This window comes from Anopheles maculipalpis, chromosome 2RL (assembly GCF_943734695.1).
Source record: "Anopheles maculipalpis chromosome 2RL, idAnoMacuDA_375_x, whole genome shotgun sequence".
NCBI classification, from domain to species: Eukaryota; Metazoa; Arthropoda; class Insecta; order Diptera; family Culicidae; genus Anopheles; species Anopheles maculipalpis.
Genome location: NC_064871.1, coordinates 51,714,758 through 51,739,580, shown reverse-complemented (window position 1 = coordinate 51,739,580; position 24,823 = coordinate 51,714,758). Strand labels below are relative to the sequence as shown.

General features: G+C 44.5%; 1 protein-coding gene across 1 annotated transcript in view; it reads right to left on the bottom strand.

Moving 5' to 3' along the window:
* Positions 1-22,591, bottom strand: part of LOC126557117 (ABC transporter G family member 23) — a 41,978-nt gene extending 19,387 nt beyond the window's left edge. The window contains exon 1 of the mRNA XM_050212781.1: positions 22,366-22,591. Within this exon, the coding sequence (XP_050068738.1) occupies positions 22,366-22,547 (182 nt within the window). The 5' untranslated portion in view covers positions 22,548-22,591. The remainder of the gene's footprint in view (positions 1-22,365) is intronic.
* Between the last annotated feature and the right edge of the window lie 2,232 nt (positions 22,592-24,823).

Genomic DNA, 24,823 nt, shown 5'->3' with positions numbered 1-24,823 from the left:
GTTATTTCTGCAACACAACCGCATTGCACGTCAGATCTGCAATCTTGGATCCGAACCTCGGCAACTGGTTTGGCCCGGCCTGCCAGCTTAACCTGCCGCCGTGTGCGTGCGTGTGTGCGAACCATTGACGGGTGTAAAACGACGTCCGTTGCTATACGGCAGCTTAGCGGCCACAAGCCGGTGTGAGAAATCCAAGCAAACCCAACCGTGAAGGCCTTTTTTGCTTACTCGAGTCTTCAGCTTCAAGCTGGCTCTCAACTCCAACAGAGCTTGTGTTGTGTTGCACACCCGCGAAGTATAACTTTCGATTTCTGGCATGATACGGCCGCAAGCCCCAAATAGCGTGGAGCTCGCACCGCTGGCCTCCTTCTCGGCTTCTTGTTCTTTGGTTCACTTTTTTTTTCCTTGTCAACCCCACCACCGGCAGCCAGAACAGCAAGCACCCAGGCAGTGGTGAGTTGGGGTTGAAAGTAAATTACCTTCAAGTTGTAAGGGACAGGCCAACACGCAACGTTGGATGCACTTGTCGCACAACGGCACAAACAAAGAATCGAACACGAAAAAAAAAAAAGCAACGATCGTACGATCTCAATTGATCGCTAGCTAACGGTAAATTGCAAATTGCACACCAACCGAACTCCAAGCCTCCAACCCTCCCAGAACGGGTGTTGTTGAAGGAATCCTTACACAATTATTAGAAAATTTGAAACACTCCGAATTAATACTCCAATCACCAAAAAGCCTGAAGAAGCTCGGCGGAGGCAAACGAATGTATTACAGCGTTAGGCTTGCTCCGAACCGAAGTTTAACTATGTTTTTAGAAGGCTGCGAGGCTCGATTCGATGTCCGGTTGGCATTGACTACCGCTACCGCGTCTCCTAGCAAGCGGTCGTCACTGACGAAAACAAGAACGAGTTTTCTCATCCCAAACTCAATCCAGCGAGTTTAGGAGATGAGGAGTAAAATTCCCAAGAGAAATCGAGCTCAAGTCAAGGATGTATCAAAACCATCTTCATTCAGCCGACAATGAATCAAGGTGAACGAATTCCGCACGCTGCTCGGCAAATGGAGAGATAGGCTTTAACGGATATACGTCACCATAGCGTTAGGATATTGTGCCTTACACTGCAACATTCCGATGACTCACTGACCTTATGTAACAATTCCTGTGGAAATACACTAGGCCATAGTTCAGTTCAGTGCGTCCTTCGCCAATAAACAATGTTCTGAACGAACATCGTTTGAGCCGTGTACACCGCGAGCAATAATCAAAGGGCAGCGTTGGACTGTTCAATCAAACGCCCTATCTTAGCACTGGCGGAAGGATTGTGACCTACTTGCGTCGCCTTCCTTCACGTGCCCTGATCAGCAACCGCCAGCAGCAGCAACAGTAGCAGAACTTCTTGTGCATTATAATTTAGCTTGGAGGTCGTTTGGTGTGCCGTATCGTAACGAATTCTTGGTAGCTTGGTGCAATCGATAGCTTAATTGCACCACAAATCCAACCCTCAACCATTGATAGAGCAAGCAACGCAGTGTGCACAAACAGTTCAATCTGGCGTTTCTTTAAACCGGTTACATTATCCTCGCGCATGATGCATGTTGCAACACATCCTCACTGAATTTCTGAAGTACAGGCTTACCTGCGCATTGCTTAAGGGGAATTTGTAGCCATTCTCCACGCCCCTCTCTCACCAACGTTCAAGTTGCATAGAGAAGAAAGGAAAAGTGCAAGCAATTCTTTGCAGTTGAGCATGTGCGCGGCGACCAAAGGGCACCTGTAACTTACGGGTCGGTTGGATTGGTTGACTAGAATTCGATACATAATGATCTATGAAGGCTACCATATGTCGTTAGAAGGAAGGGAATGGCTGGAATAGCTTTACAATGCATGCAAGCTTTGATAGTTAGTACGGTTTGAACGGTTTTCTTTGTTCAGTTCAAATGCCATAATTCATCTAAGGTCTTTCGCGCATCAAAGATTGCTTAAGCTGGCAAAACCGCGACGCAATGCTCATTTCGCAATATTGAATACATCATTGCCACAAGCAGGGATTGTTTGCATGATTAATTCTCAAATAAAATAGCCTCCGAGGAACAGCTGCAAAATCTCAAAAATATGTACACATCCATCGCATTGAATCATGACGTGTGAGTATGATGTTGATAAAATTTTGAATTAGAAATTTAATAATATAACAAGCGTACGCCACGTTAAGCCCTTCATGAAGCAATGCACAGCACCAATTGCTTAGTCTCGCTGCAATCTTGCAGCATCGTTTTCGCGATAGAGAGCATCGGCGGCTCCGCCCGTTGTCGATTGCAGTCAATTTTCCATTATCTTCTTTCGATTTTCCCTTCCATATCGCTCCGGCTTGTCGTAACCAAAAATGAAAATTCATTCACACAACTTTTCCTTTCCATTGAACGTTGAAGCCACGCCACGCGTTTCTTTTCAACTCCAGACAGGTTTCCTCCATATTGTGCGCTCCCTTTTGCCACCTTCGATACCCTTCCGAACACCACCGCCGTCCTCAACTTGTTCGTCATATTTTTCCACTTCTTGTCTTCTAGCCAAACGTACCCTCCCTTCCCGCGGACGCATGGCCACACATTGCGTAATGACAATTTTCTTTCCCATCCGGCACTCTACGGGGCCTCTTCTTCAAACACATCATCCTTTTCGTAGGGTGGGAGGGGGGGGGGGGGCGGAGGGGGCCTATCTTGCAAGAGGTTCTTCTTTTCCATTTCCCGTACCCGGATTCGCTTTGAACACTCTTTACTGCACCATTACGGGTAGGTTTTTCACTTTTCGTATCCAAACGCAACGAGGTTGGCCACCGCGCCACCAGCTGGAAACAGATTGGTTTGGCGCACATATTTGCACTCATTTGCACAGTGTTTTTTTTTTTTTCATTCCTTATAAAGTTATCACGCCCCACGTTTGGGTGTGTGGAGGTTGGGACACACAAAACTGAAAAAAAACGCTAATGCAGGCAAGTTTTCCTTTCCACACACTTCTGGCACGGCGCACTTCACTCAAATCTATTTACTGTGCTGGTTTGTGATGCTTTTCTTCCTGCCTTGTCAGCAAAGGCGACGCTCGGTGGACGTTTTGAAGATTGTCTTCAGTAGCCAAATTCACCTAAGCACACTGAAGAATGATATCTTCACTTCACCAATCACTAAGGCACACACCAAAAAGGCGTTATGATTAAACTACTTCTACTGCTGCCACTGGGTACCTGTTACACTCTTGCACTCTTGTTTCGTTATGTGCAAAAAAAAGAACCACAGACAACCGTAACCCAACACGCAACGCGAAACACAACCACGAGCACGAACGGCCAACAGTAAACTGACTCTCGAGACTCGTCCGCGAGACCATCATCCGCACGGTCAACCAACGGCCCCGGGTCGGGCGGGACGGGTAATTACCCCGTTCTCTTGTCTACTCGCTCTCGCAGCCCGCGTGAACCTGTCTGGCTCTGGTACGGTGGGGTGGGAAGAGCAACTAGCTGCTTTCCCTCTCTGTCTTTTGCAGCGGTGATCCGACGACCGATCAGGGTGGTGCGTGCGTGAATATGGCTTGCCTTCGGAGCAGTGAAAAAGACGCTTTTCCACAACCACAACCAGCAACTGATGTGTGGCGCAAGAGGCTGTGCAGAGACTTCTTCTCGGCTGACACCTTCGATTTCGGCCGAGGGTGGTGCGTGTTGGCGAGTATATCAGTGTTTCGGCTACGAAAACGCGCAGATACTGACAGCGCATCGGCTGGGGCCGTGTATCGATATGTTGAATATCGCTGCACAGTGTTTTTACGACTAATGAATTATCAAAACCTCCGTCCAAATGGATATTTTTTTTAATCAAACACGCAATCCATTAACTAATTTGTTGCGCGCGACAGACGGGAGTAGACTAATATCAGGATCGAAGTGAAAATGCAGGGGTTTTCAGGATGAAATGGTAAAGTTCTTGCTAGTTTTCGATGCGGCGGTCCAGGATGGAGTGGAAATTTTCAGCTAGAACCTGATTCTGTTACATTATTTGAACTAGATTATAGAGCACTCGTAGTCTCAGTACTCGCATACTTCGTTGTTTTAGTCCAAAACTGACGAATCCTCTCTTACTCGTTGTGTTCAAGGACAGTGGAGCTCATCACGACTTCTATGAGCTAATCAATAAAATTTGTTCTATGAATTAGACACAAAAGATTTTGGAACAAATTAAACAAACAGTTGTGACAGGCCCAGGCTGAGATGGAGTGTTGTTATCGTGTTACCGAGGACTCCTTTTGCTGATCGAGACCTGCCAAGACCAAGACGATCTGATGTGATTTTAAGTAGGCACCAATATTTTGAAATGGTGGCATAATTGGTGACAAAATTATGCAGCATTTATTTATACTTTTCTAATTTATGCCGCAAAACCCTGCCAATCGTTAAACTCAATTTATCATCATTTGTTGGACATTTCCACTTGATCAAGAATGCTCCCGCTTGTATCACTATCTTTAGCTGACAATTCATTTTTGTTGCCCACTACTGTAAATAGTGCGTTTAACACAAACACACCATTTCCATCACGTTTGTTTAATTACGATCGTGTCAATCAAATAGCATGATAGGTTTTGCGGTGGCAAGTAGTTAGTTACACCTTTAGCTTCGATTTGATTTTCTCAAGCAAGTTCCTTCCATGATTCACGTGTCTCTGGCAAATTGCGGAAAACCGGTCGACGCATTGCTGTGCCTTGTGCTGTACTGTGCAATTTTCGTAGACTTCTTTTCGGTTTGCGAGATCCTTCATCTGCTTCGCAACCGCCCCAAACGGATCAAACGTCAGGGGCGGGCGGCTATGCCGCTTCACCTCATCAGAACCGAGTGAAACGTGCCAATAGATTGAAGGTTTTCGAGCGATGGTCAGTATTTTGCCTATCCGAACCGGTTTCAATCAATTCATTCACAGTTCTCGTTCGTATCTGGTCCTGTTGGTACGAACAGGTCCAGAGGTTGATGGGGGTGGTAGATTTTTTTCCCTCTTGTCCACTTGCACCGGAAGTAGTGTGATCTTGATAACAGTGCTCAGACAGTACGCTATTATCCAGTAATGATCTAATTGGATCTAAATCGATGCACAACGCACCACTTGTACTGGCAATGTAACTATGCAACAGGGCGACATTGGATGCAAGAAGCTGGTGCATGTGATGAGGTTGTTGGTCAAGGGTCACAAATCGGCCACTCGAAAAATGCACCACCGGCACGGGTTTCCGCTCGAATAAGATTAGTTTAAAACATATCGTACCAATACGATGATGCAAATGTTAGCGCACACGTGAACGGTAAGCCTTGATGTTTTGATCCCCCGCACACGGACAGCTCGTTATAGTGAATGAAATGGCTGTACTTGTTGACTCTAACATCATCTTTCCTAGTGATGTCAAAAGGTATTTGAACAAAAATTCCCAACTCCCAACTCCCAGCGCGGAAAGCCGTAGTGAAACAATAGTAAAACTAGGACTCTATGAAGTTCCAATGCTGGAGTGCGATGGGGGAATTCCACGCTTTACATTAGTCTTATCCTTCACAAGTTCCGAGTACATCCACTCATCCGTATGATGGATAAATAATCGAAATAATAACAGGTTACCTGGCGACACTTTACTCACAAACCGTGCAAACCTTACGCGACCCTTGCACGCTTACGATTGCGGAATTGATCCGTACAGCCTTTCGGCATTCAAAGTTACACCTTCGGATGGCTGTGTATCTGTGTGTTAGCACACTCCACCATCACGAGAATGTTTGACGTAGAAGGTTCAGGTTCGGATCAGTGGGCAAGTGCTACTAACGTAGGGAAACGCAGTGCTTCGGGTCGAGCATCAGATCCATCATTGGCCGAAAGGTGTTAAGTGCAACGTAAACAGTATGACACCAAGTTTGAGATACCCAGAGATACGATTGACGCAGTGCATCATGAATGGTTTTCCTTTACTCGCAGCACACATACACACTGTCAGGGGCACACACCAGGAACCAGCTACCAGCTACTAGCTTGGTTGGTATTTTATGGGGAGAACTGGGAATCACCACCGGTTCCGGCATAGAGACGACACTTAAGTAATTTTAAATGGGCATCGTTGGCTGCTGGTGTAGGCCGAGTTTCCGTGAGTGGAATGCTTCTGTAGGAATGCAATCTTTGTAAGTAATGTCGTGTAATGGGGACGGCTTAACAAGCTGGCGACTCAACAAAGTTTACAAAGAAAGATGGATGGTGGAATAATATAACGGGGGTCGTTTGTCATCGCTTTTAACGAGACAGAAATATGTTTCAATTCAGTCATGGGAATTTCTTACCACAATTGCTGAGATTGCTTGCAGAAAACTCACCACTTCAATCCATATATCTGGTCGATTGAGGATGTCCAGGATTATGACAGATTATGAAGAATTCCTTCTTCTTCTCCTTGGCTTAACGTCCTCTGCCGGTGATGCCGGCCGTCGAAATGGCTTACTAGACTGCTGATACCACGTAGTTGGTTAGTCAGACCTCACTACCAGGGTACGGTCCGAATGGGATTTGAACCCCTGTCCTGACGTTTTAAGACCGGCGCCGCAGTCGCCTACACCACTGGGCCGCGCCGCTGGTGAAGGATTATGAAGAGTTTATGAAGAGTTTGTGAGGTATTGCTACCAACCAATAACAAAGTAACCTGTTGAGTTCTGACGAATTTTGATTGCTAATAACCCAAACATGGACATCAAATAGCTCAGCGGCCTCAGGACGTCCCAAGCTGGCACAGAGTTTGGAACTCACAACCATCCCCGGTAAGTAAATTCAATGTGAAAGCCCTTAATTTCCAGTCCGCTAAGACGCTTTATCTAGAGGGTGGTGACTACGTAATGCCTTTATGCTTATAGTACAGAGCATGAAGGCCGTTTTCATCAACCTTTTGTATTTTTTCTATAATGATGCCCTTACAAGCTTAGAAAATCGACATATCTGCTGAATTTAACTGAGTTCTCAATTAATAAATTGCAATATCGACTGTTAAGCAGTAATCAATTCAATCTCTTCTTCTTGGCTTAACGACATCTTAGGTCACATCGGCCATTGTAGTAGCTTATTAGACTTGCCGATGTACCACGTAAGTTGGATAGTCAGTCCTTACTACGGGGAAACGGGGGACGTAATTTAACTTTAATTTCCACGTCATGTCCTGGAAGTTGTCCTCTATCCTATGTCCTAGGAGCTCTAACTCCAAATGCCATTGATATCGCCTTGAGCCACAATTGTTGCATTGCTCAACTTTCGTTTTTAAATATTTACTTTATGGTTTAGGTTGTTACTGATTACACAGCAAAGACCTTTATCCAATACGATAATACTCGTGCGAGGGATTTATTTTAATAACTGCCCAACACCGCACTCGACGAAGGTCACTGTCAACCCTACCAAAAAAGACACCAAAACACTCAATGTGTTGTGAGTTCGGGAACTGTAATCGCTGCCCATCACACGATCATCATCATCATACATTATGGCAATGATGTTACGTTCCAATCAAATTTCAAAGCCTCTACACACTCCACTCTGGTCCATCATTACCGCGTTCCCTTTGCAGACGAAAACGGAACCATGGTCGAGGGCTGCTGGCGATTGGCGCTACGGACGGTACACACATTTCACTAAGACACACATCCTTCAGCGTTTTGGATTGGCCCTGCCCTGGCTACGGGCGCTACGTGTCCGGAATAAGTGGTCGGACCCGTAGACAATGGAGAACCGAATTACAGACACCCCGTTTGCTGTCGACGGCAAGCAATGAGCTATTTCTGGAGCCATGTTTCCAGCACAGCATAGAAAACGGTGCGCGTTATGCGAATCACATCCTACGCTTGATGAGCGCCAGATGTTTGTATTCGAAAGTATGTAGCGGCACAGGGTCGAGCAGGCACCGTGCCATGGGTCTATTATTATTTTTTTCTTATGATGTACGTCTGTGTCAAACTCAGCTTCGCCATGTACGGTAGGAAATCTTTCTCCGCTGCTACCATGGTCATGAACTTGATCCCTTCTGCAAAGGGTCATACTGTCCTGCTATTGTTAGTAGACGCGTTAGAAGCGCAATTGTAGCCCAGCAACAGTAATGTTTACACACAGGTTACGCACGATGAAGTGTGTGTGTGTGCGATTGTTGCACCATGGCGACACCGTGAAGTCCTTGACGTTTGCGTGTCCCAAGGGGAACATTTATCGTGTGCGTTTACGAGCGCAAAGCGAGCCATTACTAAGGACAGAAAGGTAATCGCAGGTATCGTTTGCATAGTTAACGATGGTAGATGGATGTCAACGAGCTTGTGCGATGTGCTTTTTGTCACTGTAGTGCTAGACCACAAGGATTGGTCGGAGTAGTTCGGACAGCCGAGATGGGCGAAAGTTGGAACGACATTCCTTCGCTGGCTTAGATCCGTTGGGGTCGTAAAACTGAGATCTTGCAAGGACATTCGACGATCCGTACGATCGTGTGCCAAGAGTACATTTGCGTGCTCATTCGGAGGGCAACTAAGAGTGGCGATGGAAAGGCTTTTATTAGGTGGTTTGATGTGCAACCTTTCGTGCAGTCACACGTGCAAGGCTTTTGGTTGTTTTGTTTTATCAGCTTCAGCTTCTAATGACTGCCATGTCCGCGGATACCTTTTTAACACTAATGTTTCCATCTGCCAGTCTTGATGGGATGATCCGGTAGGGATTTTCTCCTTGCACGTACAACATTAAGCTTATTTTTCCCCCTCTCGGTTAAACCGTTGACATACCTTTAGCTAGCAACGAGCGATGACGATGACGAACGCACATGGCGGAGCGATGTATCACGGTTGTACTTTGGACCATCGATCTTGCCACCTTGTGCATCAGCTGAACGAGGAGAAGGAGTTGGCGGTACCGCACACTACTACTACCTCAGCATGATGACGAAAATTGTTGTGGTGTTACGGTAAAAACTTCCAGCCGGGCTTTCCAAGCAGCTCGCAAGCGATCGAGCACAGCTTGTGAGCTGTTTGCGCTAAGCTAGAATTGAACAGCCGCGGCATGTACGTCATTGGATCGCCAGGCATGATTTGCATTAATTGAAGCCTTCCGTTTGCTGGAGGGCACTTCGAGTGCTTCGCTTAAGAGAAAGGATGTTTTTTGTTTGCTTGTCCGCGTGTGTGTTTTTTTGCCATGCTGAAGCTAGACAAATTGCTACAAAAAAAAAAACGCACACACATAAAGAGACAAAAATATTTTCCAGGGGCTTGAATCCACCGAATTGACGTGGTTACGGAGCAAAAGTTTTTCATTTTCTACATTATTGATTTTTCATTGAATGTTTTTTTTAAAGTAAAGGCTAAATCTACCAGCTAGTGAAGGCCGCTGAATAATCAATTTTCCATTGGAATGGAAAATTACGTCGTATAATGTGACTGATTGCGTCGGTGAAGGATTTTTTCCAACACCGTTTCATAGAGTTCGTTACTTCATTCCACCTTCCTTGTGCTGACCACCAGTTTCGAATTGTGAGTTCGTTATTCTCTTCTTCAAAACTAGTGGAGAAGATTGAACTAGTACCAGGAATGTAGTGAGTAACAACCGCGATGACGGCGTATGACGAATTGTTGGAAAATCATGATGAGATGGTTCACCATGTTCACTAGAAATATTGGTCATAATTTTGCTTGAAAAACATAATATATTTCTGTGTTGTGAGTTTTACATAATTTTTTGGTGGTTTCCTATTTCAAAAGACAACTATTGATTCTCACAATGCACTGATTAAATCGGCAACGAAAAAAAGTAAGATGGCCTACAAGGGAAAAGGTTATTCAAAATTTGCTTTTAATTGCTCAGGTTTTCTCGCTCACTTCATCGAAGAAGAAGATAGGAGATAGAGAGAGAGATAGAGAGAGAGAGAGAGAGAGAGAGAGAGAGAACATAATCTTTTTGGGGTAATGCAGACCGTTGTCTCACACCGCAATGGAAGGGATCATAGTGCGATCAGCATCAACTACAACGTGCCGATGAGTACGATCACAACAAATGAATGAATGCACAAAAGATTGAGCAGAGTGGAGGAGTGGGGCTGGGCCAATGGACAAGGCAGGGCGGGTTACGTAATGTCAAGGCCTTCGGTATGATCAGAAGCAGCAGAGACTCTGGCGGTGGCGTTCGTCACAGCCATTTCTTTCGTGGAGCGATCGAGTTCGGCGATGACGCCTGATGACTGCTTTATAAAAGTCGATAGTCCAATGCCAGTCCAACGCATACATACACACAGGCGAGCAAATAAAGAGTCGCGATCGATTTGTGTTTGGCTGTAGTCCATTCGAGCGTGCATAAAACCTGCATGCAACAGATGATCGGTTTAGTTGTTTCCCTATTGTTCCAAACGGACCATTTTGACAGTTACCTGGACGGATCGATTGGATGGTTTGGTCCGTGGTGAATGATGACGTGGCTCGGGATGATGATTGGATCCCGATGACAAATGGCCTTCGATGGCTTTGTTCGGTCGGTCCAGGCCGGGACACTTAAGCTTGACCTTCTTGTTTGATTACTTGGGTCGCCGCCCAGAAGGCCCTCCTTTCGTGCCCTTCGCCACGAATAACTTGGGGTGACTCTGACTATCTTTGTCGACTGTATCTGATTCTCATTACATGCTGCTGCGCTTAAGGCTACCAACCCGATCGCAGCTAGTTCATTCTGTTTTAGATGAGATGACAAATTGAATCCCTTTGACAAGTCGATCGACAATACCCATAGTGAATAAAGGACACGGTATTTCAATTGCAAACTTGCAGCAATTAACAATTCGGTGCGTGTAGCATGAATATACGTCCATGCCAATCTTCCAAGAAAAATTACTTAAGGAATAATATTTCTTAAAAAAATCCTTAATATTTTTTTAAAATGAATAAATATTAAATATAAAATACTCAATCGGGATATGAAAACATGTTTTTCTTTATGGCAATTTTGATATTTATCTAAGGCCAGAAATAATTTTCCATTGTCTCACCACGAATGAACGGTGTTGTAAAAAATCGTTCAACAACACGACACCTCCTCATCAAAGCGCTCAGTGAAGGTGGTGGAAAATTGATGAAAATCGACCCAGATTTGAGGTTCACATGCCACACCGGCTTACACTGTCTAAGTATACACTTTCGCATAGTAGTGGTAAGCATCTTCAACATACGAATCGGGTGGGTGGTTCGTGGGATGTTGTAACGTTTTGGTAACGTTTAAATCGCTGATATGCGCAGTGTAGGAGAAGACGATTGAAATCGTTAAAAATGACCCAAAGCGCCTCGCAAACTCGCTCATCAACCATTATGAAACTTGAACACTGTTGTTTGCGTGTTGTTATAGAGAAGAGCCCGATATTAGTACGCACGACACTGACATGAGGAGTTCTTCTTCATTGAATAATTTTATAAAGAGCAGGATGTGTTAAAAAACAAATGTCAAAAAGCATAAAGATGCACACAGGGATTGTATATTTGGATGAGTGTACACATAATTCTGCTTACCCTAGTACAGGATGGAAAAACACACCCAGCGTAATATGGAAAATAAGTTTCGTACAAATACAAATTGTTAACCGACTGTCATTGGGCTTTTGCTTTCGTGTCATTGGTTGCGCATTTTCATCCTCTCTAACCCTCACCCCCTTCCCTTTCCCTCGAATCAATGCATTCTTCCTTCAGTTCGTTCCACTCTGTTGGGGTGGTGAGATGCTTGGACTTCGCGAGGGCAAGAATTGCAACACACAGACTACCACTATGTCCACGGTGGAGACACACGTAATCGCTGCATGTCGCGTGTGAGCTGACCGCGTGTGCCGTACCTGCTCGTAAACCCCCCCCTTTCACAGACACACACACACACACATACACTTCTTCTATTTACCCAGCTTCAGCTAGCCGTAGCCGCATCGATGAGCGAAGATACGAAATGAAAAAATCGCTACTCATAATCGATAGAGCGGCTGCACTTTTGAGGTTCGCACAGGGAACGTATGTGGCGTTTCAACACGAAAAAGACCGTTTTGTGGACGGTCCCAACAGCGCCTTTCGCCAGCACCATCCAGGAGTCCAGAAGTTTGTAGCCTTTCGAAAATATGGTGCCCTCACGTCTCCCGATCTCTGTTCCGAGCCGGAGATTGGATAGATCGGAGTCTTACGCAATCTTCTATCACACCAGACCACTCTAGTCGAACGATGCAGTTGGCAAGTGGCAGCATCATTTGTCCCACAGGCATTGCCCAAAAGCAACAGAAATCAGAATTGGTAGATTTAAGCTTTTGAATAAAACGAGAAGTAATTTTCAAAGCACATAATAAGCTGTCTGTTAGCACCATAAACAAACGATTGCTTGTAAGTGGCCTCAAATTTACCCTTTCGGACGCTTGTATCAGTGATGGCGTAGGAAACCCTTTTCCCTTACGCAGGGTAAACAATACGATGGCCTGTTTAACATCCTGCTAAAAAAACGGAGGAAAGTCATTTAAGGGTAGGCGTTAGCGTCCTCGACCTAATTTCGTTTTCAGTCCGCTGCCATATGAGTGATGGTAGGGAATGCTGGAAAAGGAGGTTGTGATGTAATATTCATAACATGGTTGGTTCATCGAACGGCCGAACGCTAGTCGGTTAGCTTTCGATTGTATCAACGACCTGATGTCGCTATAAGGTCTGCTTGTATTCCCATGCCGTGCCGTTGGGCGTCGTTACAATCGTCCATACTTCAATAGGAATCAAAGGTTAGTCTGGCAGTACTAATTTAATATTCTTTGAACCTATGCGTGCGTGGGGGATTGTTGTGTAGACAAGAAAACTATTTTTATAGAATAAATGGTGGATCTTTATGATAACAAAGACGTATCCGAAGTTGGGGATGAAATAATCGTTGCATTACGTGTGAATCATGAAATGTCATTTTCCTATCAAATTTCTTGAAACCGTGAGTGATTAATACCTTAATGTTACCGCTTACACTATTATCTGTCAAATGTATCATTCTTTTAGACCCATGGCGTAGTTCATTTTAGCTCTTGGATTGTGGCAAAAAAATAATTGGGTTTTGATTATAATGATAAATCATAATAAATCTGGCTTTACAAAACACTCTGGACAATCTTGCCGAGTGGTCTGAAAACCTTGGTATCAAGTTCTCTGCAACAAAAACTGAGATGGTAGTCTTTTCTCCTTTCAGCGACTAAACTGGAGTACACACTTCACCCATCTGATGCAAAAATGCAGTAAAAGAATCAACTTTCTAAGGACAGTCACAGGAATCTGGTGGGGCACACATCCATCAGACGTCCTGAGACTGTATAAGACAACGGTACTATGCGTATTGGAATATGGAAGCATATGCTTCCATTGGGCATCCAATACGTCGATACTCAAGCTTGAAAGGCTACAGTACCGCTGTCTTAGACTCGCACTAGGGAGCATGAAATCCACACACAACATGTCCCTAGCAGTGATGACCGGAGTGATGCCGTTCAAATTACGTTTTGAAATGCTGTCGCTTCAAATCAAATCCCTTGATAATATAAAATTTTGAAGCGTTTCTAGAGACAGGTTCTAAGAGCAAAATCCTCAAGGTTTATAAATTTATCCTAGCGCTCCACAGGCATTAAATCGTGCTGCCCTTCCTGAGAACTACAATTCCCTTTTAACAACAGATTTCTCGATGCGCGGGGAAATTAATACCGAATTAATATGAAGACCATACCGAATGATCTTCGCCCGTGGGTAGTCCCGGGCATTTTCATGAACAAGTATGGTCATTTATACCAAATAAACCCTCCTCATAATAAATGAGGAGGGCACTGGCTTCGGTGTTTTTAGCGAGTCCACCGAAGCGTTTTTCAAATTGAGGCAGCCATGTAGTGTTTACACCGCAGAGCTAGCCGCAATATTTTACGCACTATCGATGATAGCAGCGAGACCTTCGGACCAGTACTTCATCTTCACTGATAGCCTTAGCGCTATTGAAGTACTGAGATCTCCGAAGGCTGTTAAGAGTCAGGATTTCGTCACCATCAAAATCATTGAACTGCTTGACCCAATGTTCGACAAGGCGTTAAGGATCTCGCTAATCTGGATCCCTTCTCATTGTGGAATTCCCGGCAATGAGAAAGCAGACTCACTGGCCAAAACAGGCGTCCTAGAAGGCAGAGCATGTGAGAGGCGGATGAACTCGGGCGTTTTCTCTTCTTGATCTCTCCGCAAGTGTCCTTGCGGCCATGGTTCGATGGGCTCCCTGTAGACCGGGCATTCATACGAATCTCATCTAAAGCGTATAACTCTGGCTCAGACAAAAGTGTGTGGCTGCGGTGACGCATTCCACGATGTGGATCAACTTCTGTGGTCCAGCGCGGAATTTGAAACCTCCTTGACCCTCCTTTTTGAGCGCATTTGACCCTGAATTTGACCCTCCTTGTTGAGCGCAGTCGAGAATGTCGGCAGACGATCGGATACTGAAGTAAGAGAAGTGTTGGCTACCAGTGACCTCATGTAAGGGAGGACATGAGGATCATTTACCTTACATGAGGATCATTTACCGATTCACCAGAGACAACGGTCTTGTCCTATGATTCCGCATCCCTAGTATACTTTCAATCCTTATTCGTAGTCCTAGTAGTTATTTGTAGTGCCATGGCTGATCCGATGACTGGGCAACAGCATTCGAGGGCGATTCCAACTCTGCCATAAATGGAAGGCAGGCGTTGTTGAAAGTACAGTGTTCTCCACTCCAGTCCAGCTTTGACAGCGTTGGTTTTGGTTCGGGGTGTTTGGCGGGTTCAGTCTCGAGAGTAGTGAAGTCACTTTCGCTGCTGCGGGATAGAGCTTGTCGATCATCCTTTGATTGAACGTTGACTAGATTGAGCTTGGAATGTCATTGCTGGACTGCACTGGAGAAACACTGTACGCAGACAAATAAATGTAAATGCTGTCTTAACGATGTTTATTTGTTTGTTTCAGTCGAGACCAAACCACAAAGATCAACAATAGATAATTGGAAAACACATACAATAATTCAAATTAAACTGTTTTCAATTTTAGTGTATTTTTTCACCTCTACGACACCTCAAGCAAACAAATCTAAGGACCGAAAAATGTGTTAAAATCCCTTACAAAGCATCATAAACTTTAGGAGAAATCGAGGATCAACTGAATGATAGTTTTACAGCTGAGAAACATAGGCCTAGAGGTCGTGTAAAAATGGAGTATTTTGTTTATCGCCATTCATAGAATTGCATTATTTCAATTTGAATTTAAATTCAAACCATCCTCTTGATAAAAAATTGAAGTCAGCTAAGTCACCATGCATGAGTAAAATTTGTCTTATCGATTGAACTTGAGTAATAGATTAACAAAGACAGGCAAATGTAGTCTCAGAGACTCAAAGCCTCTATAAATGAACGAAAGAAAAACATGACTCAACTAATATGGTCGAAAAGGAACTTATTTGTTTTATGTCGAGTAATACTCCGAGACTCCAAAAAACTAAAATGTGGGTCTTGTAAAGAATTCTTATTGAGTTCAGTCCATTTAACAAGATCTCTTAATGCGAAATTGCATTACTTGCTCTCTGCACGAAACACGTGTTTTCACGACTAATTGAAATTTTGTGACTCGTTTCCATTAGCACATTCTTGTCGTTAAAAAAGAACATAAGGCCAACAATTTTTTTTCTTCTCTTACAGCTACAGGTTTATTACTCAAGCCACTCAGTGTGGAAAATTTTACTAGAATAAAACATTAAAGATGGATTAGTTCTTTGGTCGGTTGCGAAGAAACCGCAGCAAAAAAGAAAACACTCCTTTAATGTACCTTAAATATCCTTTAGCTGGCGGAAGTGGAAGAGGCAAGGTTAATTAGCGGGAGATCCACACAACAACGCCACCATGACTAAGCATTTAATGGATGAATTTAGTGTGGAAGAAAAACCTCGAGAGTAAACTGTATTATGACGCAAAACACTTTGCAGCGGTGTTTTGTTTTTGCATCCAACAACAACAAGATCTATTAATAAATAGATCGAATTAGTAAAGGTCAGTGATCTAACTCACCCTGTGGCTCGGTGATTGGATGGACTTTTGTAAACTTAAGGTAAAAGGTAAGAAGTAACACCTCAAACTGTGACTTGAACATGGTACATGTGCTCGTCGATAGCATGAAACGAGTTATTTCGTTTTGTATTTGCATTTTCTCCATACTCCAAACGAAGATTAAGGAAATAAACAATGAAACTGCTCTCCAATTAATTGATCCGTGTAATTATAAAGTAAATTGGTTAATTAAAAGCTACCAACCAAAGTAAAAGTGAAGCACTGTACAAAAACTGACCCAAATACTGCGCCTGGGCCACCCCAAAAAGAATGTCCGATGGCATGGTTTTGCTCTGAATGACATAAGCGGGACCAACGGACCGAACGGGGGCAAATGAAACTTTTACCAGCAGGGCTGTTACTCCGCAGCGACGCATGTGTGTGTGTGTGTGAGTGGTAGTTCCATCACTGCCACTGCTCAAAATGCACTCCACTGGTCCGTGAAAAAGTTGGCCCGTTGATAGCCGGTGCGTAATCAACACCTTGACAAATCCGAATCACCTCCAAGCTCAAGCAGACTCCCCACCCAACCCCACTCTGTACTGCGTTAAATAATCTAATTTCGTCAGCTGAATCAGCTACTGGCTAGGCCACACTGGTACCACAACGGTGCGCTTAGCTGAGTGCGACTTTGGTTGAGCGCTGACTCGCAGAAGCCCAACTCAGAGATTCAGTTTGCCACGGCCGTTGCAAAACTAGCAATATTCGTGTGCGAACGTGTAAGGCATCTCAGTCGATCCTCACAACTGTACGAATACAAAGCCACAAACCAGTCGACACCAGGTTGGCAGGACTCTTCCCCAAACAAAGCACTCAGCAATGACAAACAGGGAAACCACAACGCCTCCGTTCAAAGCAATGTCCCGATCTTCGTCCAAAGGTGCGTCTGTGGTGCGTATGCTTTAAAGGCATCTATGGAACTAATGGTTGGCCCAGACACTTCGCATGCGCCACATGAGAGAAAGTGAGACGATGGACAATACTATTTACGGAAAGCGAGAAGCGAAATAGAAATGTGTGTCATAAATGGCAGCCGGGGCGAACCGAAAGTAACCCGCTGACCGGAGTGGAATAGTTCACCGCTCAGCTGCTGTCCGGCGACATAGCCGACGATCGTCATGAATAAACCCATTGACCAAAGCATCCGTTATGGACGCACCGGTGGGTGCGTGGCTAGGCTCGCGCTTGTTTATTTATCGTTCGCAGGAGAAAGGAAGGTCCACGGTGTAATAGCGCGCGCTGCTGAAAACGAAAGTGTCACGAAAAGGAGCGCACCACGGAAGGGTCGGGACGGTGCTGCCAAAACCCAAAACTTACCGAAGCCCGTACCGTGAGCGTGCTGACGGAAACGAGCGCAGCGAAAACCGGAGTAACCTGATCGGGGTTTGGTGGTCGATGGTGTGGTATCAGCGTTGACCTGGAGACCTGTGAATTATGTAAACGTCACACACTTACGCCGAATGCTACTAGCGTTGTTGGGGTTGGCCACCGTTCACCCAAGCGCAAGAGGCACAAGAAAACACAACATCACAAAAAAAAAAAAAACATTCATGCCTTCAGCTATGTGCCTCCTGAGCCGAGATGAAAACAAAGCGCGCAGCGGCCAGCGTACCACCAATCGGTTGACCGACAAACCGACAGACCGACTGATCTCAATTTGATGATTTCGAGCGTCTCCTTTTCGGTCTCAGGAAAACTTTTGCCATTCGCGCTAGGGGTGGCGTATTATGCGATGCGTTGTTTCAGTGGTTCGTCGATCCCTTCTTATGCAGTTTTAATGTATTTTTGATTTTTTGATGACCGGCTGGTGAACGTTGGTTTGTGATCGGTGCGATGCGTGTAGTAATTGTTGTCAGCTGTCCACGCTACGTCTACTGCTGCGTAGATGGTTTACTACCGCAAAACCTTCTTGAGACCCGTGCGTAATGCATTCAGCATCACAGAAACCATTCAAAGTTCATGTAACACAACCGGTTGGCCGTCTGTACGGCCTTACTTGCATGGCGCTAGTACGTTGTGCATCGAGTAGCTACGTCACAAGATAGATTATCTGTTTGTCAACAGTTAATGCGCTACATGTTTTGAATACAGCGTGGACAAAGGACTAGAATGTGTGCCCGCTTAGCCGAAACTGTGAAACTAAAATGAAAGAGACATCCAATCATTTCGTCCTTTCTAGCTTATGCCACAAGAAGAAGCAGAGGGTTTAAGCTAGCTTATTATATCACCGAAATCGGTGCAAAACTCGTGCGAGATACTCCTAGACGTAAATCGAAAATCGTCGCAGAGGGTAAAAGAGAACCAGCGTACTACTCGAGCTGTGCCAAAGTGAACCGTCACACCAACCAATCCAGCGTGTGTGAAAGGGATCGAAAGAGGATGAGATCAATCTGAGGACGGTGGCAAATCGGCATAACTGTTACGCAACGCGGTTATCTGGTGGGATGCTTTTTTCGCAATACCATCTGGGTGACGGGTTCGATCGTACGTTAGAAAAAATTGAGCTTTCAAGTACAATCGACGTGGCTCGATGTGACAAATGCTGTATTTTACAAATTTCTGAACGATGCCGTTAAAGCTCTGGAGCATACTTGTAGTTTAAGTTTGGAATCTGTAGATTCTGGCCACTGCATACAGTTACTAGACATATTTAATGTAACCGGGTGTATCCCTTTGGATTCAAAATTACTAACGAGAGTAATTAGCTATGATATGAGAATGTCTTCCGAAACTTCAAAAGTACTAATGAACTCTCTTTCGGCATCGTTGTGCGCGTACACGATTTTCATGTAAACGAATTCCCAATTCGACACGTCTGGCCATTAAACTTCCACACAGCCGACTGACGTCAAATAGTCAAGTGTGTGTTGAGCGCCAAAAGCGAAACAATCGAATTCTTAAGGCTTTCCAAGTTACAATGACTCATTACTTCATGACGCTGAAACGATCATCAAGAGGAAAACGCAACATATGAAAATTGAATTGTTAAAGCTTGGTTCTTAGTGGTGGATTCTTTGCAAATAAATTGGGGTTAAATTATTTTTATGCAAAATTTGTTTTGTAAGTTTAATGTGTCATGAGAATGAATGCCCCAAATAACTGAAGCACAATAGTGGAATGAAAAAAAAAGAACTCAAAGCACGCCTGTTCAAAAGCTTTCGAGCTACAACGAGTGAACGAGCAGTTTATACGCACACACAGTTACTCTCCACACGTGCAAATCACGATGCTTAAAGCTCAAACTGTGTGTTGTGTACAATCTCGCATGCAAGAAGCGATCGTCACGGAGCTCCGTGTAAATTTACAAGAGCTAGCAGCCGTTGCATGCGATAAACGATACAAAAGACTGCTACACTGAGCGCAAGCACAAGCGACGAACCCTAGGGTTAGCGATGATTTTCGTGAACCGCAGAACGCCTCTAGTTTGTTGGTGTAGGAAACGTTTTTATTTTGTGTTTTTTTCAAATTTTTTTATTAAACTTCTTCATACAGCATGACTCAAGCAAAACAGCAAGGTTAAAGTATATTCGTAAGATTATTTAGAATATTTTTAAGTCAAATTTTATTTCCGCTTCCACACCAATTTCGAACTCAATTGTAGTTCTACCACACCCTGTAACAAGATGTTTGGCTGAAAATCGTGAAAGATGGAAATAGGATTCTTACTGAAGAACCGTTGCTTGGTCAGCAAATTAGGAGCAAGCAAAACCGGATCCGTACATTGATCTGTGAAGTTCAGTTTATGGATGGAATTTGCATAAAAGGTTTCTTCGGAATGTATCATCCTCGACTCAAACGCTGCCCGAGAGAATAATTTTATCATCATTCGAATGTAGAATTTGATTTTAAATAGCATGATTTAGTTTTCGTTTTATACCAATGATTCTTTTCCCGAAAAGTGACACACAAGGATTAGCGTGAACCATCCATCACGTCGGTCGGTACCTTTTTGCCCTAAGGTCAGACGTACTGCTTCCAGCTTCCGCCACAAAATCCATCGGTGGAAAGGGGAGGAGGCAGACAATCCTAAAGCACTTCTCACCGTGCGTAGGTAGCGACGGGCGAGACAACTCTGCGCCCAATGACAACTACTTCGGCAGGTCGATAACAGCGAGCAGGGAGATCGAGTTTTCGATGGTCAACTTGAACTTGAACGATGAGCGGTTTACCTGGACGTTACACGTGTGCGTCCAATGTAATATGGCCACGCACACAAGCGCATGCCGCCACTTACATAGTGGCATGATCACACATTATAGTATGGCAAAGCTACAACAACAGTTTCCAAGGAAGTCACATCAATCCGGAAACAAAGAATGGAATTCTTTGCCGATTAGTCGATATTGAATGAAGTGTAGCAATACACTTCATTCAGGGATTCATTTTAATGTTGGTAGATACATTACATGGAAAAATGGAAATATTTTTTCCGTGAAAAAAATGTTAAAATGACAATTTATCGATTACAAGGCTTTGTTTGTGTGTTATATTGGAGCAAGACTGCACTGTGCCTTGTAAGATAACGTTTTAAGATGACTTCTCTCTATCTATTTCTCTCCGGTCTTTTCACTAACAATAACTAGTTTGACGCTATCAAATTGATTGCATGATTGGAACACCTCCAAATTCTAAAATAGCGGATCGCACGATGTCACAAAACATACCAACCGCATTCGAAAACAAGTTTCGAGACAAGAAATTTTGAGGAGAAAATCTCAACCTTCGCAACGAATCGAATAGCTTCAGCAACATGGATACAACGTGGCCCGAACCTTTTTTTAAGCTCAACCACCTGCTTCCCATTGCCACATTACCAATTCGAAGGTTAGCTTAGATTACGATCGAGTCGCAGCGGACGGATCCATGGCGAGGTCACCGTTGCGCCGAATGTCAAGGCGGTTGTCGGGCAAACGCTAATGATCATCACATGCCTTCATGTCTCCTGAACGAATCAGTGTAGCAATTATTGCTTGCAGAAAGGGTGAAAAACACCTTAGCAGCGTGGAGATAATACTGAGATGGCAAGGTTAGGGCACAAGGTGCCAAGCGGTCACCGGTGTTCAATGATTATGAAACATACAATCAAAACGATTCTAATTGCCGGGAAGGGCTCGTGCTACTGATGCTATGATGGGAAAAAGAGGGATCTTGTTAGCATCGTAACTTGTTTTAAGTTTTAAGGAGATTGACGTGGGAGATGCTAAATTTTCATTAGATATATTTAAAAAAGTATAGAGCCTTATTGCGATTGGTTACTAAAGCTCAAAAAACGAAACGATGCACCTTACATTGCACCTCGCACACTAGAAACGTGACACAGCTTAGGTTTAGTGAAAGTGCCTACAATAGAAAGCTGCGATTAGCGAGAGCGTACATATTCCGTGCATTATCGGTGAACGCAAAACTATCCGCCTAAGCTCAAAGCGTCTACAGCAATCCTCACCAACATCGTCTGGGCAAAAATTGTCACAAGGAATGTGATTGCGGACGTAATGGCCATCCGTGGGACACACCTTTTGCAAACGTCAATATTTTACTTTGTTTGTGTGTATATTTTTCTCCCAAAAAATCACAACCCATTACCAAACACAAACCAGACGGACAGCATTGACGTAAGCTTGCGACAATAAGCATAAGCTCTGGACGGAATGTTTCGTGAGCAAGCGGTGAGCAGCCCACCATTCGCTTGTGCTCCTCTTAATGTCAAGAACGAGAAGCTACGTGTCTGTTCCGTAGCCTGTTATAAGTACGGCTCAGCTTAACCACAACGTCTATCGCTTATCGTCACAACAAATTGGTACATTACATCCTTCGCTAGCGAGGGCCTGCTCACTACTCAGCACATTGATTGATATTGCGCTCATTAATAGTAGCTTTGACGACGTAGATCTCAATGAACTCACGGGGTCACGGACGGTGCAGGGCGGTGCACAAAATTACCATCCCACGTTCGATCGCTAACACACCGCTCACTCATTAGATGACGCGGGGAAAGATTGTTTCATTGCGGACCTCTCGGATGACCCCATTTTGCATCCAGGACCACCTCGGTCCATCGCTCGGATGGGGTTGCAAATCTCCTGACACACGCAGCGAATCGCCCTTGCCCTCAGAGACAATGACTTTTACAAACTGTGCGTACTTTCCGCTGGTCAGTTAGTTTATCGTTTGAAGTTAAAACGAGCTGCGGCTGTACTTACGTCACTGCCGGTGAGTCCGCCGTCCAGCTAAACATGCGCTGAATGCGTCTTTTGTCCAGGTCCGGCCGGATGATGCTGATCCCATCCTCCGACGATTGAGCTTGCGTTCCGGGAGGTGGTTGTGCTGTGGTTGTGGCCGCAGGTTGCTGATTAGCACCGACAGTCACCGCCGTGTTGCTCATCCTTGACTCTTGACGGAGACAGTCTTTCGGTCTGTTTCAAAAATCACTTAAATCAACACGCGTAACACGAAGCACAGACACGTTCTGAGGAAAATTCAAACTCCAGATTCCGTTCTTTACTTTGCCTCACTTTTCTGACGAATCTTCTGCTTGTTCAGGTGTACCGCATTTGTTTGCTGTGTGAATCGGTTAGTACTCTTTTTCCACACAAAATTTGGTCTTCACAATGGCTAGAATAAATTTGGCGAAATGAAATCAAGATATAGTTGAAGGCGGCTCGAAACACTTGCTCCTGCGCAAGTGTGTGCACTGTACTAGAGGTGGCGGATATTTGATCCACCACTTACACAACCACACCAACAGGGCGGATAGTGGAGCCCAGACGGAGCACTGCTGTTCACGTGGAAACGCACACACAAGCGGACAGCGAACGGGTGCCTTTCCGTTATGCCAATGACTCGCGCGCGATCGTGAAGATTGGTTATGTTTTGTTTCGTGTTCTCACTTTTGGGCGCACTCAACTGCTTCACAGTGCGCGCGTAGCGAGATCGTTCGTCGCTTGTAAGTTTTTCGGTAGGTTAAAATCTTCACGGTCACGAAGCACCCAAACGATGCTCTTTGTGGCACTTTTTTCTCCACTTTGCTTTGTGTATTAGGCTTCAGCAACGTAACATCTTTTTAGCGAGAAGCATCAAATTAAGGAAGGAAGAAACGTTAGAGTAGAACCTTGAGCCACAATGAAAGACGCATGGTCCGACGAGGAAGAACCAATTTCTTTGCAGATCACAGTCACTTACTCACGTTGCTAGATGCTGACCAAAAGTGCAACGATCTGCAGCCACATTTGACACCAAACACTTAAGATGACCCCTTTTTCTGGCTGTATGAGTGGGCTGCTGTTGTTGTGTATCAAGAGCCAGCACCAAGAGTAAGCTTCTTTTTCGTGTGCTTCATCTCGCGCACTGCACTCACTTTCTTTTGTGGCGTATTTTCGGATATGTGTGTTTATTTTCTCCGGCCTGCTTTCGTCTTTGCACACCACGATCAAGTTCACGCGGCACGCGATCGTGACTCTCTGCAATCTCAACCCGCACACGCTCGTACTCTCTTTCGATCTCTCGATAGCGCAGTCTGCTCTCTACCTTTCTCTGTTTCAACGTAGTAAAACTGTTCACCAAAGCTGGCTAGAAATCTAAGTTGCATCCACAAAACACAATTTGCTTTCGCAGCTTTAGTTGCTTAAACAGGTTCAAGTTAAAAGTAAAACATTTTACAACAAAAAATTGCTATAATATGTTTTGATTTACAATAAATCGATCATCTAAACAGCAAGCTTTGTTGTTAGTGTTACATTTTAAATTACGCACAGCACACATACGCACACATACACAAAACAGCACAAGGGATCGCGAGTCGACGGAAAGACGGAAAACACTTCATTCACCTACGGCGACTAGAAACGCAATAAACCTGCCAGACCGGTGGAGATCGCATTCGTAGACGATCTATAGCGTCAAAGCCGCTGTAGGCACCTTCGGGGCGGTTTGGTGTTCACCGCAGCGCTGATTCGTACCGAAAACAATCCAACAAGTTCATCGAGGGAGACTCACGCGTCGTATGCGTGTGTTGCACTTTAGCGAAGTCGGAGAAAAAAAAGCAACAGAATTGAGACAGTTTCGTTACGATTTGCATAGTGCATCTAAACAGATAGCCAAAACCGATGCTTAACAGTTGATAAGTATTGATGACCATTGAACATTTTAAAACATTTCAGCATAAGTTCAAACGTAATAAATAAAAATATCTTCCAATGTGTTTAGTTTGTTGGAAGAGATTAAAACAACTAAAGAAAGAACCGGTTAAGAACCTTTTTCCCATAGTGCAGTGAGTAGTTTTGCTCCAACCACTAGCGTGTGGAGTAACTCACTAGACCCACCGTAACGATGAGTGAGTTCATGATCGTCGCCGCGATATCGGGAAAGCGGGCGTCTCCATCGGAACCGAAGCATACGTGCGGCCGTTGTTTTCGTGTGTCAAGGGTTCGTCGCTTAATTTTTCTCCAATGTCAATCGCGTTGGCCAATCATTCGAAACGATGGTGGCTTTCGGTGGTTTGTTTAATCGTTTCCACTTTCGGTTCGATGCAAGACCTTGCGCGCACGGGCACGATCAGCCAGCGATGGATGATCTTATAATTTTCCTACAAAATGTTTCTTTAATCAAAACCCCATCATGGATGCCACAACAATAAACAGTTTGTGACATTCTAGTGCTTGC